The 17710-nt window shown below is 35.2% G+C and overlaps 1 protein-coding gene across 22 annotated transcripts in view; it reads left to right on the forward strand.

Moving 5' to 3' along the window:
- NRXN1 (neurexin 1) overlaps positions 1-17710 on the forward strand; it is a 1155776-nt gene that overhangs the window by 973598 nt on the left and 164468 nt on the right. For all 22 annotated transcript variants that reach the window (XM_065927354.1, XM_065927345.1, XM_065927343.1 and 19 more), the window contains one exon: positions 1545-1716. In XM_065927354.1, coding sequence (XP_065783426.1) covers positions 1545-1716 — 172 coding nt within the window. The remainder of the gene's footprint in view (positions 1-1544; positions 1717-17710) is intronic.

The following is a 17710-nucleotide window of genomic DNA, read 5'->3' on the forward strand; positions in this document are numbered from 1 at the left end:
ATAGAATATAAAAATAAGCCCAGGTTAAAACAGAAGAGCAGAGGTCTATGCGGCTTGTTAAATTTCCCTCCTCATTTTGACTTTGAGTTTCCTAATAACCAAAGTCAGAAAGGAAATGTGATTTTGTCATATTGTCCATCAAGCACAAAACAAATAAAAACACACAAAAATAAAAGATGTATTAACCTATTACAGGAAAGAGCTTTTTTGTGGACCCTAAGAACCAGGAATAAGAAAAACAGAAGGGAACAATGACAATGATCAGTGTCCCAAACATCTTCAAATACTTCCCTTCAATTAATGCAGTGTTATACAAGGTTTTTTTTTTTTTAATTAATATAATAACTCTCAGTGTAAACTGATGTCATACTCTTGCTGCTTAGTTCAATGATGAGAATCCAGCCAGAGGTCAAGAGGATGTGGTCCAAATCTTCAGGTTTCTGATGTCCTGATTTTAAATTTCTGCAGGAGTGGATGGACTATGTGTCCTTTACATCCCTTTCCCCCCATGTTGTTCCTCTCAACTGAGGTTTGACAAAAGGTGAGCTGCAGACAATTTGAGGTTACGTACTCTGACAAGGGCCTGCAGTGCAAGTGTTCTCTGCACTGATTAAGGGCAAATCCACATGCTTTAAAAATAACTGAACTCTTGCTAGAGTTGACAGCCCTGCTGTTAGAGAAGGCTTCTCAAAGGCAGAGGGCATAAGCACATGTTTTTCTTTACTGCTTTGTATAATCAAAGTATAAAGTTAACAGCCACAAACTTTGCACTGAGAATAATTTGTAGTGTTTTTTCACATAATTTAGAGTTAATTTTAGATAGCCATATCTTAACTTAGATATACACTAAGAATGTGTATATCTTAGCTTAGCTTAGATATACACTAAGAATGAGGGAACTGAATTCTAACTGTAGCATCCCTCTTTTTAATTATATGACCTTGAACAAGTCATTGCACCTTCCTGCATCATAATTTCATCATCTATAAAATAATTTGAGTAAATTTCAGATTCTTAGCATAGGAGGATTTTCTGTGTGTGTGAATAATGATTGCACTCACTAAATGCCTGTCTGTGTGTCCATACTCTATAGAATGATTTTCTATATTGTGAGCCTTTGTCCACTTTATATTCAGAAATAGACTTTATTGCTCTGATTTCACCAGTTATTAAAAGGGAGAATTTCAAGCCTCATTTTTCTTGTGGAATGGAAGGCATGGATTAAAGGAACTATGTTAAAGAACATAAAAGTATATCGTTCCACACAGGCAGCTGTGCACCTTGTCTGCGGCAACCCCTGGGAAGAAGGCAGCTCAATTCTCTTGAAAGCATGTCTTTTGAAATATTAATTATCCATGAGAGAGATGCTTCAGATTTACCCAGATGTCAATAACATAGCACACGTTTTAAGAAATAAAATCGGAGGAGAGCAACCATTGTTCTGAAGCATGTTTTTGAGCAATACCCTGAATGTAATCCTTTCTAAATACTGATGAATCAGCACAACTTCACTCACCTCTTTTTACTCCTCTGCTCTCTTCCAGCATCAAGGGAAAATTGGAGTTAAATTTAATGTTGGGACAGATGACATCGCCATCGAAGAGTCCAACGCAATCATTAACGATGGGAAATACCACGTGGTCCGTTTCACGAGAAGTGGCGGCAACGCCACGTTACAGGTGGACAGCTGGCCCGTGATCGAGCGCTACCCTGCAGGTAAGCCAGTGAGTGTGTATCGGGGGAAGACTTTATGAAAGACAAACGAAATCGAAGCATTGTTTTGCGTCCGTTTCACCCCATTGTGGGTTTTCTGAGAAACCATCAAGTATTTATTGGACGTTAGAGTCGTGTGAACGTAATGCTATCCTAAACTGTTCTTGATACAGTGTACAAATGGCATTTATATAGGAGAACTTGAAGGCACACGTTATAGTTTGCAAAATTCCGGACATCAGTGAAACCAGAAAAATGCACACATAAAAGGCACAACATGTCAAAGCTCTTTTTACTGGATCCTTGCATTTGAACAAAGGAAAGGCTTTGTCAAAAGTAACAAAGTTAAAATTTAAAACTAAGAGAGGGAATATTATACCACTTTTCTCTGAAAGAAAATAGGATGAGACAGTTCCTTTGATGGTGGGACATAGCTGAAACTCATGAAAGCTGCAGGCGGGGACAAACAGCGAAGTAGTAAGCGAGCTCTATATAGTACATAAATCAGCAGCTAGAAGAACATGTAGGTGAATGACGTTTGTTTTCACTGTCACATAACCGTGCGGTTTTACACAGATTCTGTGACACTAGTATTAGTCATTTCAAGTCTATAAAATGAATATTAAACTATTATTGATAAAATAAAAATTATCTTTCTTCACCATTAATGCGTTTTGTCAGTACTATTACTGAAACAGACAGTAGGTTAGAAATTACACCAGTGTTATTTGCGATTACATACACTCTCAATTTTTAAACTGCCATTTTAAGTAAAATTCAAATTAAAAGCACAAAGGTATTTTGCTCAAATTGTTATCCTTTCCATATTTTAATGCAAAATAGACTACTAGAAACATTGTCTCATTTTTCTGTGCACCTCTTTTGGAAACAACTCTTTTATATACAACAGCAGATGTATAGCATGATACAAAGATTAAAAAAAGAAAATTTCATTTGGTACAATAAAATGATTACCAAAATTTATATAGAAATTACTCTATTACAGTATTTGTTTCTTGCAAGAAGTAATTCGAGGAAGTAACTAACTTACAAAATAAAAACCACTTTTCCTTAGTAGTTACACATAATTATGAAGTGAAATATCTGTGATGCCTTCTGGGACCTTTTATAATTTGTAACATCTGCATATTTAAGCTGTATTTCAAACCTATTCTGTAATCTGGTGCTCTACAAATATATACTGAATTTAGGGTAATAAAATTCTTCTGAAAATATGGAATTCTTAGGCAAGCACATTAATAATGTACCCAGTGCCTTTTAAAATACTGTCAATTAATAGATACAATAGATATTTCCTGAATTGATATTCTTCGATCATCCAGGTCTTAGACTAAAATTATGAGAATGCACACCTTCTGTTATGAACTATAATAAGAGGAAGGGATGGAAGATCTGGAAGCAAAGTAACTTAAATGTGAATGCAGTGTTTTATAACCTCTGCTAACCCTGATCACATTTACTGAATTCTAATAGAAATGTAATTTTTATAATAATTGCAGCCTTAGTGAAATAACAGGAGTTGACTGGATTTTAATCTAAAATCCAGATTAATCAATACCTATTTACTGAGAGGAAATCTTTGCACTGGATACACTGAAGACATAACGTAGGATAAGGTCTAGACTCTGCCCCTGGGATGTGGTCCTTTGTGAACAGTGGACCCGAACTTGTAAAAGGACAAATGCTGTTACTCTTATATTAGAGTGCTGCAGTTGCCTCTTGAAACTTAACTTGGTTTCACCAGTTAGCTGATTAAAGTGATCTTAGTTCTTTAACTTTTCACTCTTGTTACACTTCCCAAACCAGTATCTTTAAGAACCCTGCTCTAGAGAATGTTAATGGTGACCTATGGGAGGAGAGAGGAAGTCCCACTCTCAAATTAGTTTGGGAATTTCTGGGTTAAAATAAGTTAAAAATGTCTACACTTGGACTTTATAGTAATACCATATTGAATCTCTAAAAGAGAAATATAGTATGCATTTCCCAAGTATACATAAACAGAACCTAGTTTTCTGATGTACTAATAATGCATTTAGATAAATATTTTATGCTTTTAAAAACTTCTATACCTCACTATTTTAAAATACTTTATCTGATTATCAGCACTTTAATTGTGTACCTACCAGATACTATATTCTAGGCACAGTCCAAAAAGGGGTGACCTCTGTCATTTTGTGGCATCGGTCAGTTTAGTCTCTCAGTCCTGTCCGACTCTCTGCGACCCCACGGACTGTAGCACTCCAGGCTTCCCTGTCCATCACCAACTCCTGGAGCATGCTCAAACTCATGTCCATTGAGTTGGTGAGGCCATCCAACCATCTCATCCTCTGTCATCCTCTTCTCCTCCTGCCTTCAATCTTCCCAGCATCAGGGTCTTTTCCAATGAATCAGTTTTGTGGCCTGCTAATGTCTAATTTGAATACTAGTAGCTGAGGCTGGAGCAGTGTTAATTAACTCATAAAACTTATATAAAAGCACTTACCACAAAGCACTATAATGGAAAGTTAACAAATATTTGTATTTTTTCTAGGCTTATATTTTTTACACATGTAATGTCTTATGTATCAATTAAATGTTTTCTCATATAAAATATATTTAAAAGTCAGAAGGTAGCAAAATCATGATAATTAAGGAGCAAAGCTCTAGAAATACTCAATTTTGATTTCACCCTTTATATTTAGTCAAAGACTCTAAGAGTCCTTCCAGCAAAAATTGTTTTAGATATAATTAATAAATCAAAGGTGAGCAAAGTTGCAGTTATTCTGAAGGATATAATCAAGGGTAAAACACTGAATTTGCCCTGAAGGAAATTAGAGCAGTTGTGAGGAATTTTGATATATACATATAAAAAGTTAATGAGCAGCATGTAAAAAACTCAGGGGAGTCACCATGGTTGTCATCAAGCATTTTATTAATCATCTGCTCTGCCTGCATTTCAGCATGATATTGAGATAGGAAATAAGCCATGAAAATTTCAAATACCTTTTCTCTCGGAGCTTCACTGGCAACAGTGCCATGAAGAGTGAATACAGATTTCTAAGTACGTGTCACCTAGATTAAAGTTTTTAGAACAAAGTGATCGTATATATAAATTCATTAGAAATGTTTAGTATATCTCTTTTATATTGGTTTGTAGTATAAGCATTTTTATTTTAAAAGGTTTTTGATTATTATTCATTAGAGAAACAGCTGGACCAATGCTTTTACCACTAAATCCTGTAATCAGAAAAGTGGGAACCAATTGACTATATTTGGTTCCTTTTTAAGTGCCTGCACTGCAAAATATAGGTAATAGGGGTTGAAATTAGTAATTAAGTATACCACTTAACCTTCCATTATAGTGTTTTGTGGTAAGTGCTTTTCTATGAAGCAATTCATCTGGTAGCGACACTATACCTTTAATGAAAAGCATCTAAAGCATTGACCAGTACCGTTAGCCTATAATTGTCTGGAAGGCTTTCATAGAGAAACTAATTAGCAGGGGTAGATTTTATGCTCTTTTGGAGTGTATGAAATATTCTCATAACTCAACAGTTCACGTTAGAATAAATATTGAATTTTCTGAATAGCAGACCCAGTTTTCATTATGCTCTGTGCATGGAGAAAAGTATAGAAATAATATTGTGCAAACCATTTAAAGTTGAGAAAGTCATTTCTTGGTGCTTATCAGTTAAAGCTCTAGAATATAATGCATCATTAATCCCTGATTTGTTCCTAATTGCAGTTAGTAAAATTTTCTCTCTCAACCAAAATAGACTTCCTCTTCTCATGATGTTAATCCACAAAGCCTAAGATAATTTTACTTGCCCACACTAAAGATTAATCCATATGAATCAAAATTACCTTTGAGGTTAAACTTTTGGATTCATTTTTCTACCACAGTGTGCCAAAAAGATGTTATTTATTCTATACAAAGTCAAATATCCATTTTATTCCTGTCCAAGTTAATACATCAAATCAACAAACATGTCCTATATTAAAAGAACTTTCTAGACTTACCATCTGGTTACAGAGATACATAAAAATGTTCAAGATTAATGTATTATGTGAGAAAATACAAGTTTTATCATATAATATTCAGCTAATTTCTGAATAAGACATGCTAAGAAAACAAAGAGATAAAATTAGTTCCAAGGAGGAAGAGCCATTTTAAAGAGTGGTCTAGTTAAGGCTACAAAAAATATAGGAAATTTGATTTGGGTCTTGAAAGACTAGATTTTTACTTGGAGGGTGACATGCATTCATTTTAATGGTATAAGCAGGAACAGATAGAGACAAAATAATTAGAAAGCTTTTAAAAAGTGCAGGTGTCAAAAGATAAAGCCTAAAATAAGATGTGAGGGTGTGAGAAAACAAAGAGGTTGAATATAGAATATATTAGAAGACCTCATGAAAAAAAAAAAAAAAAGACCTCATGAACAGTCAAGTAAAAGGAGAGTCAGTTCTACTTTTTAGTTCCTCTCTCTGTCTCTGTTTCTCTCTTAATTGAACCATGGACCATTCAATGTTCTGATGCTGCTATGTGACCACCAGAATGCACTAGGTAACAAGGAAATGAAAGCCTGGTAGCAATGAGTATAGAAGACATAGTTTTGGTTTACTTAAAGTTTAGTCTCTTCGAAAACCTACAGATGTCAAATAAAATGGATTAGCCTCCAAGTTAGGCATCCAGAGTTTAGTTGCTATTAGAGTTTGAATAAAGAAAAAGTGGCAGTCTGGAGCAGTGTAAAAATAAAGCAGATAGTTTAGGGATGGAAGAGTGGAAAGAAAGAGGAATAACTCAAGGGGAGACTTTAAGGAGTGGGTGTAAATGCTGTCTGCATGACCACTTAATTTGGCTCAAAGGTCTTAACGGATATTATCTCTAACTCGGCTTTCTTTTCATCTTTAAAGGCTTGTAAAATATTTCAGCGCTCAAGAAAGGTCATATTGATGATTTCCCTTTGAATTCCTCAAACTTAATTTAGATTAATTAATTGATTTTTAGTTCAAGTCATGATTATTTATTGGTTAGGTATTTAAGCCATTCCATCCTTTAAAGTTTCCTATTTGGTAGTAAAATGTTCATTGATTTGAGCATTTTATATTTTTATTTTTTAAACTGAAAATTTAGTCTGTGTGATATAATTCAGAAAAATCTATCTCATTTATGATCATAGCACTTGAAGGAGGAAGGAACTTCAAAGATCTTCTCTTCCAGCTTCTTCATTTTTATACAATAAAATGGAACGTTGGAGAGGTTAATGGATTTGATCAGTATCACTATGCTAGTTTGTAACAGAGCCAAAACTACACGTGAAACTTGTCCATTAACTCTGTGTACTTTATCTTGTCTGGGAGAGAGAAACCAAAATGAAGAGAGATCATTAGATGTATCCTCAACACAGCAAGGTACATTCTTCATAACCAAATATTGTGACTTACATGGTCAGTCATACTACTGCTGACCCACAAAGACACACATACATACAATCTTATTAGTATTAAAAAAAAAATAGTAACCTGTGGAATAAAAATAAGTTTCTTGCAATGTCATACTTTCCATCACTAAATTTTTGAATAACTCATTAGTAGGCACTGATTAACTTTTAACCTTACTTTAAAAACTTTATTAGCAAATTAAGTAAACAATTTATGAATCATACTATTTTACTGTTCCTATAACACTCAACCTTTAGATTGACATACTTTCAAACTTTATATATTTACTAATTTATATATATTTCTTAACAACATCACTTGAAACTTAGTTTCAGTTACTAGAAGAGAAGTGGTTCATTAGAGGATTCAAGTATTAGAATTCTTCAGGATTATTAAGGAGAAAAACTGTATCCTAATAGAAAACTTGCCCCTGTCTTGGTTAAATGTAGAGATACAGGAAAGGTATGACTGAATTTTGTTTCCCTCCTAAAAAAGTTAAGGCAGTGAAAATCTAGCTCACTTATGGAAAACGATAAACCATGCAGAAGATTTGAATAATTCTTTAAATATATTACCAACTTTAACCGACTCCAGTCGATGACCTGGCACATAGTGTGGCCAGTTCAGTTAAGTTACTCAGTCATGTTCTACTCTTTGAGACCCCATGGACTGCAGCACACCAGGCTTTCCCGCCCATCACCAACTCCCAGAGCCTACTCAAACTCATGTCCATCATGTCGGTGATACCATCCAACCATCTCATCCTCTGTCGTCCCCTTCTGCTCCCGCGTTCAGTCTTTCCCAACATCAGGGTCTTTTCCAGTAAGTCAGTTCTTTGCATCAGGTGGCCAAAGTATTGGAGTTTAAGCTTCAGCATCAGTCCTTCCAGTGAATATTCAGGACTGATTTCCTTTAGGATGGACTGGTTGGATGTCCTTGTAGTCCAAGGGATGCTCAAGAGTCTTCTCCAACACCACAGTTCAAAAGCATCAGTTCTTTGGTACTCAGCTTTCTTTATAGTCCAACTCTCATGGATATACATGACTATTGGAAAAACCATAGCTTTCACTACATGGACCTTTGTTGGTAAAGTAATGTCTCTGCTTTTTAATATGCTGTCTAGGTTGGTCTTAGCTTTTCTTTCAAGAAGCAAGCGTCTTTTCATTTCATGGCTGCAGTCACCATCTGCAGTGATTTTGGAGCCCCCCAGAATAAAGTCTCTCACTGTTTCCATTGTTTCTCCATCTATTTGCCATGAAGTGATGGGATCAGATGCCATGATCTTAGTTTTCTGAATGTTGAGTTTTAATCCAACTTTTTCACTCTCCTCTTACACTTTCATCAAGAGGCTCTTTAGTTCTTCACTTTCTGCCATAAGGGTGGTGTCATCTGCATATCTGAGGTTATTGATATTTCTCCCAGCAATCTTGATTCCAGCTTGTGCTTCATCCAGCCCGGCATTTTGTATGATGTACTCTGCATATAAGTTAAATAAGCAGGGTGACAATATTCAGCCTTGATGTATTCCTTTCCCAATTTGGAACCAGTCTGTTGTTCCATGTCCAGTTCTAGCTGTTGCTTCATGACCTGTATACTGATTTGTCAGGAGGCAGGTCAGGTGGTCTGGTATTCCCATCTCTTTAAGAATTTTCCACAGTTTGTTCTAATCCACACAGTCAAAGGCTTTGGCGTAGTCAATAAAGCAAAAGTAGATGTTTTTCTGGAACTCTCTTGCTTTTTTGATGATCCAGTGGATGTTTGCAATTCAATCTCTGGTTCCTCTACCTTTTCTAAATCCAGCTTGAGCATCTGAAAGTTCATGGTCCATGTACTACTGAAGCCTGACTTGGAGAATTTTGATCATTATTTTGCTAGTGTGTAAGATGAGTGAAATTGTGTGGTAGTTTGAGCAGTCTTTGGCATTGCCTTTCTTTGGGATTGGAATGAAAACTGACCTTTTCCAGTCCTAAGACCACTGCTGAATTTTCCATATGTATGGTACTTACATAATAAATTGTACTTAATAAATAATTATTGAATAAAGCCCATTTCCTCATTCAATTTCAACATTAAATATTGTCTTTTGCTCATGGTTTTTAGCCAAATGTACAAAAGTGCATGGATAAATATTTATGTGAATATATAAATATTTGGCTTTCTATTTGATATAGTTAACTGTTTACTCATCCAAATTTTCCAAAGGAAAGCTTACATATGATGAGAAATCTGAAATTTCAAATACTATAGCAGTACTAGGTAGAATAAGTGACTAAAACTCTGACTTTCCCTTTGTTAATTATCTTCTTTCATGGTATTTAGTTTTTCTGAGGCTTTGGGAGCTTTTCTTAATGATCAAGCATAATGAACTTTTTATTGAGCAGTATATTAAACACATCTGCCTAAAATACTTAGCTTCAAAGAAATTGTAGCCAAGGAGATAGAAAGAAATGATATATACTGACTTCTCACTTTTTCTTATGTATTCTCAGTGATCTGCATTTTTTTCTTTTGTAATATGAAAGATTTCTTATAGTTACAGTACACAACCATATTAGGATTTTTAATTTTCTGACAAAAGAAAGAGAAAGGTTCTCTCATGGTTTGGTGGGGTTTAGCTTCAATTAAATTACACAGGCTGGCAAAGATAGATAGTATAAATCTATCTTATAATATGAATGGCAACCCTCCTTTATGATTTCCAGAAGATTACCCCGTATCTTCTTGTTCCCCATTATTTCCAAAGTACATTTGGTTAATGATTATTAATTAATATCTTTTTATTATTATAAGCTTACATTTTTATAATAAAGGAAGGTGTTGATTCCACTCCTGAAAAACACCTGAGTTGAACAGAGACTGGCATTATTATAAACTTTAAGTAAATGTAGCCAAAAATGTTGACTGAGGAATTGGGCTCAAGGGCTTTTTTTCAAAGGTATTGATCACATGAATGAATCTACCTACTGGTTACAAACAATGAATTACTTATGTCAGAAACAAGCAAAAAATAGTTGCTGCTATAAATGAAAATTTAGTTTTTAAGACCTGAAATCGAAATAGGTTTTAAGAAATAGGTAAAGGCTGAAAGTCAGAGAAATTACATTTTAAAAGATATTAGGCTTTCAGGAAACTTCCGTTTTTGCAAGTGATGTGTTGATTTTGAGGAGATTTATGGTTTTGTGACAGTACTTTTGTAATTTGATTATTATCCAAAAGTATCTTTAGTAGTTTATAATTACCTGAGTTTAATGGGAGAACAGCCATGTTCTCAACTTCACAATGAGTCTTTCTCTTAATTTTTTCTCAAGCACTCTGACCCCTCATTGTATCAAGAAGTTTTATCAAATTGCCTAGTAATACTTATATATTCTTATGATAAATACAGATAAAAACTAGTATTTTGGTGTAAGATTAAACAATTTTTTAATATTCTGCTATGTTTTTTTTTTTCTCTCAATTCTTAATGCCAGCATTTGAATACCACCTATGAGTAAGACTTGTACTTTTCCTCGTATTTCGCTTTGTCTGCCATCTACCTACTTTTCTTCTCTTAGTAGCTCAGGAATTAGTTGGAATTAAATGTCACTTTATTTCTAGTCAGCAATGGCAGTTGGCTCAAGAGGTAGCAGAGTAGCATAAAGGTAAAAATTTCATACACTGATGTCAAAGTCCCATATGGAGGACAAAAATTAGGTAACTATCTTCAGTTTTAGACTAATCAAGGTTAATTTTTCTTAATCTCCTTTGAAGCTCTGCCTGTATAAGAATCTGATAAATAGGGTATCTTACCTTTAGAAAAATATACATACATCTGCATGTACAAAGAGTTATGCATATGATTTTTAGAAGTTGTGCCTCAACATCCCTATGGCCCATTAACCTAGTTTCAGAACCTCTGCTTAGAACGAGCTTAAGATGTTGACATTTTAGAGGAAAGAAATATAGTCTAGTTAATGGACATATGAGGCGGAATCTCCTGCTACCCAAATGAAGCAAGCTTCCTATGAAATGTAACTGCCCTTTTTTTTTTTTTAATCTTCTAATCATAGTGACCTTCTCCCCACTGATGTTGCCCTGGATGTAACCTTTGCTAGTTTAAATAAAATGCTTTTTTTTAAAAAACAGAACAAACCCAACTTTTGTACTTCCACTTTCGAAAAATTGGTTTCACAAGTATGTTTCCAGGGATGTCATAGTCGTTCCAATAAATAGGTTTTGACCACTGATACACTGTTTGATACAATTTAGGCACTGGCACATTGCATAATAAATATGCTTAAAATCAAAACGCACTATTTAAAGGTCTCATTCAGATAGATATATTGATAAAACATCGGAAGACTGTGAAGTATGATGATGAAATAAGTGTCCAATGTAGTCAAGACAACAATAAGTATTAATCAGACACCTTTGGAAAATATTACTTTTTATTATTATGAGGACAAGGTAATAAATCCCTTTGCATGTATAAAGAAAACTTTGGAATTCATGCAGAAAGATAGGTTATCTATTTTTCTCCCTATACTAGTAATTTTTTACCTTTTTCTCCCCATCACATTCTTAACCTTGATAGTTTATTCTCTTATACTTGTACGGAACTCATTCCAAGAGAACACTGACAACACACTCCTTCCTTTTCATGAAAAGTTAATCCTTAACATAAAGAGTGTTATAACAAAGTTAGAAAAATATGTATTCTGGATTCTATATTATGAATGAACTACCTTAAATGTGACAAATGTATTTTGGACATGTCCAAAGTTCATAATTTTAAAAAAAAATTTAGGGCAAGGATTGACAAAATTTTACTATAAAAAACCAGATTGTAAATACTGTCAGATTTGCAAACACGTAATCTTTGTTACAATTACTAAATTCCACCACTGTAGGTCAGTAGCTTCAATAAATAATAAATAAATAAATAATGGGTATGGCTAAGTTCTGGAGAAGGAAATGGCAACCCACTCCAGTGTTCTTGCCTGGAGAATCCCATGGACAAAGGAGCCTGGTGGGCTACAGTCCATGGGGTCGCAAAGAGTCGGACACTACAGAGCGACTAACACACACACATGGCTAAGTTCCAATAAATCTTTATTTATAAAAATTGATAGAGGGACATATTTGACATGTAGGCCATAGTTTATTGACCCTTGATATAAAGGCGTAACAGAAGGACACAGGAACCAACCTGGAAGAGCTCCTACTGGTCAGAACTGGAGCTATTTGAACAACAAAATAAGTACAATATTGAGTTTTAACCCAAATAGTGAAATAAATATCTGTGAGCATGTACTGACATTAAGTAATGGAATAGATAGATATGTGATGGAGCAGGAACACTCTTATGGAAGAATTCCAGTAATCAAATGTAGAAGGATGATGGCAGTAGAAATTCAGCATTAGAGCTTCAAAGTAATAATTGTTGAAGGCAAGATACTCACATAGATGCTAAATTACTGGATCAAACTTTGAGTAGAGACTAGTAATTTATATGTAGTCTAAATGTGTCCTCAGATGTGAAGAAAAGACTTTTGGACTCAGTGGGAGAAGGCGAGGGTGAGATAATTTGAGAGAATAGCATTGAAACATACACATTACCATATGTAGAATAGATGACCAGTGCAAGTTCAATGCATGAAGTAGGGCACTCAAAGCCAGTGCTCTGGGACAACTCAGAGGGATGCATTGCGGAGGAAGGTGGGAGGGGGTGCAGGATAGGGGGACGCATGTATACCTGTGGCTGGTTCATGTTGATGTATGGCAAAAACAATCATAATATTTTAATTATCCTCCAATTAAAATTAATTAAAGTAAATAAATAAATGTGTGTCTTCCAAAGGGCAACTTTCCACAGGGTAATCCAGCAGACCGCCTTAGCTAAATGATTGAGTTACACATCACAATTGATAAGGAATATGACTTCATGCACCTCCTGAGAAACGCACATCATTCTCTATTATTCTTTGTGTTCTCAACAAAAATTTGTTACCTCAATCTAATCATGACAAATACAGTGTGGGAACCTGGATTGGATCCTGAAACACAAAAATGACATTAGCTAAAAGCTAGTAAAACCAAATAAAGTCTTTAATTAATAGCATAGTAACAATGTCGATTTCTTAGTTCTGATAATTGTGTAATGGTTAAGATACTAGCAGTAGGTTAAGCTGGATGCAAGTTATATAGAGCTTTCATTACTATCTTTTACAACTTTTATTTATTTAACATTTTTAATAAAAATACATGGTTTTCATTTAAAAGCATCTTTTACTCAATTCTGTATAACATTACTACAGGAAAAAAAAAAAGATTTTAAGCCACAAAACTTCTTGCCTTTGTAAAACTGGTAAGTCAGATGTAATTATTGTGTCTAAATTGTACATTAACATGTTTATATGGTTATTAGGAAAATATACTTATTCCTACAGAGTATAAGCCTAATTTCTGTAACAATTCAAAGGTGTAACCTAGCCTAATAATTTAGTTCTTAATTAAGATGGAGTGACATAATAGATGTGAAAAGCTTTTGAAGTATGAAGCCTTTAAATAGGCCATATATTAAAATTTAAATTATGATGATGAATATTTTGTGTCAGATTTAGCCTCATGGGTTGAACATTTCTCAAAGAAAGACTTTCATCTTAAGCATTTAAAAGTCTGTTTTGTTTTAGCCTTTTGAGTTTTACAGCATTAGAAACAATCTGAGGTTCCTACCCCCATCCTGCAAGTATAAGGCTAACTTTCCTCATATTAAGTATTATTGAAATAATTTGTCATCTTGAGCATATTATCTGTACTCGTGGCCTGAACATTTAAAATGTCCACTGAGACCCCCAAAAGTGAATATACCTAACATAAGTCTGTCTAGGTATTACCATATGTATTTCCAATGAAGCCATGAAGTATTTTAGCTAGATTTATGAGATATAAAACTGGACAGAATAGAGGAACATTTAGCTTCATTTTTCTACATAGGGCGAACTAATTGATAACATGCCATAATAATTTTTCAGGGTCACCTTTGCTGAAACATTTTAAAAGTCCACATGGAGTCTTCAGTTCTTTCATTTATTATTTTTATTGTTCAGCTTGGCAGAGGAGTTGGATGAAAGTATATTTTCTAGTTAGAGGAGAAATAAATAGAAACTTTTTAAAATGCAAAGATTTGCTTTGTGCAGAAGAGGGGCAATATGGTGGCAACCCCAGTGGGAAGCAGACCTGGAGATAATCAAATGAGGCTTGTGCTTGTTGGAAGTGAAGCTCACACAAAAGATTAAATCCATTATATTGACTCAGTAAGGAAATTGTTGTTGCTCAAGGATTGGGGTGAAGAGGTAAAGGGAATTTACCCCAAATCCCAGACATTCACAGGGCTCATTTCAGTGCCTGCCTTGATAGGATCTATAATCCGCAACAGCGAGTTAGGTATTCTGTGCTTGTTTTTCTGGAACTCTGGTGGTTTTTCTGCATACATTTGCTCATTAACATAAAATCTTATAAGGCAGCTTTTAGTTTCTCCTTTGGATAGAGAAGTAAACACAGGGAAATTAGATTACTTGCCAAGGTCACACACCCTAACACTCAGTCCAGGGCTCTGAAATATTGTATAGTGTTGTCTACACTATTTATTCTTACTCTTGGTAAGAAACAAAAATTATTCTCGGTTCCCACAAGATTGCACCTTTGTTGTGCTAAGGTCCTAATACCAATGGTGGCTCTTTCTTCTGCCCAGATCTTGAAAGGACAGTCAAATGTCCCTTGGAATTTGTCCCTTGCAATTATATCGTTCTTTTTTTTTCCTGGCTATTATTTATCTCAATGAAGAAATGAGTGCCAAATCCAACTTGTATACTCCTTTTAAACACTAAAATTGTGATAGAAAATATAGACTATGCATCAAATGACCAAGCTTTAGACTTAGGCTGTAGGCTCACCACAAGAGTAATTTAAGACAGAAGAGTTAGGAGTCAGACTCTCTGGGTTCAAGTCTTAGTTGCAGCTCTTTGTAGATACATAACTTCTTGCTAAGTTCTCTAACCTCTTTTTGTACTTCAGTTTTTTGATCTGTAAAACAGGTTAGTGATATTACTTACCTCATAGGGCTGTTTGAATTAAATACTTAGTAAAAATCCTGGTAACTAGTGAGTACTCAAAAAATGTTAGCCTCACTGTCATTAATCAAAGTAGTTTAGTTTTGCAGTTCTGTAACTGCAATAGGTACTAACATCCCCATGTTAATGTGTATTTTCTTCTGGGGAAAAATTTGTCCTGTCTTTGCTGCCAGACATGACTTCACGTATATGGAGATGAGTCTTTCCAGAAACCTCATACATGTCATTACCCTATCCCCTGATGCCCTCCAAACCCACTGTAAGCCAAAACACCACAAAGACATCACTAAGGAAGGGCAGGACTCAAGGTAAATAAGTAACATAGAAGACATTTTCTGGTTTAATATAAGGAAAGGAGTGTTGTATGGTACTCAAGGAAGATTTCATGGAGGACAGGAATGTGGATCAGGTGTTGGTGAATTCTTTGAAGTGTAATAAGTGAGTATTAGGGAACCCACACTAACTGATTGACAGGCCACTGCATACAGTTATGCAATTACTATTTTTGAGTTAACTACTTTGTTGTTTAATCACTAAGCCATGTCTGGCTCTTCGCAACCCCATGGACTGTAGCCCCAAGGCTCCTCTGTCCATGGGACTCCATACTGGAGTGGGTTGCCAATTCCTTTTCCAGAGGGTCTTCCTGATCCAGGGATCGAATCCAGGTCTCCTGCATTGCAGGTGAACTCTTTACTGTCTGAGCTACCAGGGAAGTTCTGAGTTAACTATATGCACTCACCAATATCCCATCAGAGGGGATGTTGGAAGCTGGAATCCAGTCTGTGCATGGGTCAGCAAGCCATGTGTCCTGACACAGGGGATGTCCCCTAAAGAATGAGCTGTCTTTTCCTCTGCACCAAGCACCTTCAACTTGTCAAACCTTTTGTCTGGTCTCTAACCATCAGGGGAGTCTCCATTTTCAATTCTCTTCAACAGTACCCTATAATTAGGAGACCATAAACATTCATATAAGCACAATTCTGAGAGAGAAAAGAAACACTATTAGTAGTTACTCCTATGTAACAGGCACATACCAACACTGCCCTGGGCAATCCAGAACATTTGTCACTTTACCTATCAGCTGCCCAGGTAGAACTGAGACTATTGCTTGTCTCTTACCTGAAGAAGCTAGAATTAATCATTTAGTCATTAAACTAGGTGGATGGGTTTATTCCTGTTCAGGTGGGGAAGCTGAAGGTATTAAATTAATAAAATTAAATATTATTACATAAATAATAATTCAAAATAAATAATTCTGGTTAAAGTAATTTCAGCCAGATTTGAAATTATTACAGCTTTTCCTACTCCAAGTATTTTAAAATATCAACACAATCTCAGTCACTCATAAATCTTATGCTGAATATCCTCTTTTGCTTAATCATTTCCTGTGTCATAAATTATGTTTATTTTTTATTCAAAATAGTTTTTTACTCTGCCTAAAGTTATTTTTTGCAAATATTTACTTCATGCTGAATTAGAAAGCATTGATAAAAGGTAAGCAACTAGAATTTTTCTTTAAAGCATCAGAAAATGGATAAAATTATTTAAAGTGCTAACAATAGACCCAAATCTTAGATCTATCCATTACTTTAAAAGGTTTTACACGAAGGAGGTAATGGAGGCCAAAAGCCCCCAGTCCTCCTTTGATCCATCAATGAGCCTGAATTAAGACCCACTTTATGGTTGGCCCATGCTGTGCTAAACCTGGTGGGAAACAGAAAAACAAAAAATACTGTCTTTGTCCTATAGGAGTTTGAAGTATAACTTGGGAGGAAAGATAAATCAGTTAGGGAAGCATGAATTATATGGGAAGTGCAAGATTGCATAGCACAAAAGGTAGACGTGAGAACTGGAGGAGATGTGAAGTAGAGAGAATACATGTTTAGTGATTAAAAGAAGTGAAGTCTGAATGGACATGTATTGGTAAAAAGCCCATTCCACTCAAGAGAGAGAATGAAGCCAAGAACACAGGTGGTTAAAGATTCCAACATAGTTCAAAGAATGGTCATGCTCTCTGTGATGGGGTATTTATAACTTCATTACAATCCTGGCTTTCCAGGTGGTGCTAGTGGTAAAGAACCCACCTGCCAACGCAGAAGATATAAGAGATGTGTGTTCAATCCCTAGGTTGGGAAGACTGCTTGAAGGAAGGCATGGCAACCCACTCTACTATTCTTGCCTGGAAAATCTCATGGACAGAGGAGTCTGGCAGGCTATGGTCCATAGGTTTGCTAAGAGTCAGACATGACTGAAGCACTTAGTATGCACTTTAAAATCCTAGTGACTAAAGCTGAGGGAGTAATTAAGAAAGGACAATCAGAACCACTGTCTTCCAGAATTCGTAGTTTTTTAACAAGAGGATGCTTTTTGACCTGCAGCTAGAGGATGCTTTTGGGAGGGGGTTTAACATGGATCTAGTCTTAGGAGATAGCCCATATAGATTG

Source organism: Muntiacus reevesi, chromosome 3 (genome assembly GCF_963930625.1).
Source record: "Muntiacus reevesi chromosome 3, mMunRee1.1, whole genome shotgun sequence".
NCBI lineage: Eukaryota > Metazoa > Chordata > Mammalia > Artiodactyla > Cervidae > Muntiacus > Muntiacus reevesi.